General features: G+C 40.2%; 1 protein-coding gene across 1 annotated transcript; it reads left to right on the top strand.

Moving 5' to 3' along the window:
* Nucleotides 1-1,260, top strand: LOC122000823 (probable xyloglucan endotransglucosylase/hydrolase protein 23). Its single transcript, XM_042555289.1, has 3 exons — nt 1-360; nt 455-648; nt 742-1,260. The coding sequence occupies exons 1-3, from the start codon at nt 100-102 to the stop codon at nt 1,133-1,135; spliced, it is 849 nt and encodes a 282-aa protein (XP_042411223.1). The 5' UTR covers nt 1-99; the 3' UTR covers nt 1,136-1,260.
* The last annotated feature ends 1,184 nt before the right edge of the window (nt 1,261-2,444 follow it).

The following is a 2,444-nucleotide window of genomic DNA, read 5'->3' as shown; positions in this document are numbered from 1 at the left end:
CATTCATACTCACTCCGATCCCAATTTCATTTTCGTATTGAGTTAGCTAGTTCAAGTAATCTGATATCACAATCCTCGGCTTCTTAATTCTCTATCAACATGAAGAGCTGCTACCTGTTTCTGGCGGTTGTTTGTTCTCTCCTCGTCATTGCCTCTGCTGGCAACTTCTACCAGGACTGTGACATTACATGGGGTGATAGACAAGCAAAGATCCTCAACAATGGCCAACTCCTTACTCTGTCGCTCGACAAGACATCCGGGTCTGGCTTTCGAACCAAGAATGAGTATCTCTTTGGCAAGATTGACATGCAGATCAAGCTTGTTCCTGGGAACTCTGCTGGCACCGTCACTACCTACTATGTAAGTTTTCAGCTCGTCGATATGTACAATGGAGACTTGTTCATTCAGGAGCATAATTATGTGCTAATGGGGCATATCTATTTTGAATATGCAGTTATCTTCTGAAGGGCCAACGCATGATGAGATTGACTTTGAGTTCCTGGGCAACCTCAGTGGTGACCCTTACACTCTCCACACCAATGTGTTCACGCAGGGCAAAGGCAACAGGGAGATGCAGTTCAAGCTCTGGTTTGACCCCACCATGGACTTCCACACCTATTCCATCCTCTGGAATCCTAGACATGTCATGTGAGTAAAACTGATCCAACATGCTGCTATGTTTTATCTCACTATATACCAATCTCTTGCTCATCATGCATGAATCTTAAATCATTCTTCCAGCTTCATGGTCGATGGCACACCAATTAGAGACTTCAAGAATCTGGAATCTAGAGGCATTGCTTTTCCTAAGAATCAACCCATGAGGATCTACTCCAGCCTCTGGAACGCTGATGACTGGGCGACCAGAGGCGGCGCTGTCAAGACTGATTGGTCGAATGCACCGTTCGTGGCATCATACCGAAAATTCAACGCCGACGCTTGTGTTCCAGCTAGTGGTGTCTCCAACTGTGCTTCTAATGCAGCTTCCCACAACGGCGGGTGGTGGAACCAAGAGGTGGATTCAACTGCCCAAGAGAGGATGAAGTGGGTTCAACAGAATTATATGATCTACAACTACTGCAGTGACCTCAAGAGGTTCCCTCAGGGCCTGCCCCCAGAGTGTTCCATTGCCTGAGAGAAAATATATAGAGGACAACCGCTGTGAATGTGATTCTTTGATTCATTTTAAATTTTTTATAGCACGAGAGCATGTATTGTTGTTTTGTTTATTGTCAAATAAAATATGATTTTTATTTGAAACTTTTTTTCGGATAATCGGATGTCTGACAATAAAAAGCATCAGATTGATCAGCTTAATAGAACTGCTAATATTATTAAATATTCTAACTTATTAGACATACAAATTATTTAGTTTTTCGTAAACAATCTTTTGTGTAATATCAACAACGTTTCAGATCTCATAGTATAAATTTATCCAAACAAATGAAAAATATGTGCCCAAGAACTTTGTATAGAGAAAAGATCAAGAAACAGATTAGCATATAGATGAGTAATTGTTTATCAAATTCGCATTTGAAAAGATGACCATTTTTTAAATCAAGCTAACTAGTGAAATACACGCAAAATCAAACTAGTGTTTTCAATAAAAGAAACAATAAACTAAAATAGACAAACTGATTGTTTGTATTTTTTTCTTTTACAAATAAAGTTACTTGTACTCCGTCCCGGGAATAAAAGGAAGCTCACTCTAACAGGTGCAGATATACATACATACGGATTTAAAATTTTCTTGTCCATTTTTTTCTTCTCCTCCAGTTAACTTGAGCGTCAGAGTACTCACCCCAAGTTCCACCTCGATCGAAGTCCATTTTAACCTCTTGCCAAGTGCTATAGGTATTTAAAGAGCCCTTCTCAATACCAGATCACCAAGGATTTGCTCCTTGGCAATTACTCTCGCCAAGGATTTGCTCCTTGGCAATTATTCTCTGTTGACTCATTCGGCAACAATTTCAGATAGGAGCAAATTGTCACCATTTGTAGGAATTCATCTGACCTGAGACATAAGATGGTGGAAATCGAGAAAATTGATGAGAATCAACATGCCACAAACGGTAGAACCTCTGAGGAGAATATTACCATGACAAGAGAGGATTTCCAACAATTAGTCGATCAGGTCATGTAAGAAATATAGCGAGGCACCCGTTAGTGAACTCATCATTCGAAAAAGTGTTGGATATATGTTAATAGAAAAGAAAGAGACTTCATTATGAATGAGACTTTAGTTTCACATTGGAAGTTTCAAAACATATTGGTTGATTCATATTGACTCACAAGCATTGATATTATGAACAAATACTTATGGAAAAGCTCTCGCTCATGCGTGAGCCTGTGCGGTGGGGGAGGGGGTGCAAATTTAGGGTATGGATTGCACTGATCCAAAGGCCACTCTTGTGCGAGTACAACTTGCGTACGTCGAATACTTG

The sequence above is a fragment of the Zingiber officinale genome, chromosome 7A (assembly GCF_018446385.1).
Source record: "Zingiber officinale cultivar Zhangliang chromosome 7A, Zo_v1.1, whole genome shotgun sequence".
Taxonomy (NCBI): domain Eukaryota; kingdom Viridiplantae; phylum Streptophyta; class Magnoliopsida; order Zingiberales; family Zingiberaceae; genus Zingiber; species Zingiber officinale.
This window is presented reverse-complemented; position numbering and strand designations above follow the sequence as displayed.

Excerpts from the sequence above, each read along its gene's own strand:
- LOC122000823 (XM_042555289.1), top strand. The coding sequence starts at position 100 with ATGAAGAGCTGCTACCTGTTTCTGGCGGTTGTTTGTTCTCTCCTCGTC. Across the intron at positions 361-454 it reads GCACCGTCACTACCTACTAT|TTATCTTCTGAAGGGCCAAC; the intron begins GTAAGTTTTCAG and ends TTGAATATGCAG. Across the intron at positions 649-741 it reads TGGAATCCTAGACATGTCAT|CTTCATGGTCGATGGCACAC; the intron begins GTGAGTAAAACT and ends TCATTCTTCCAG.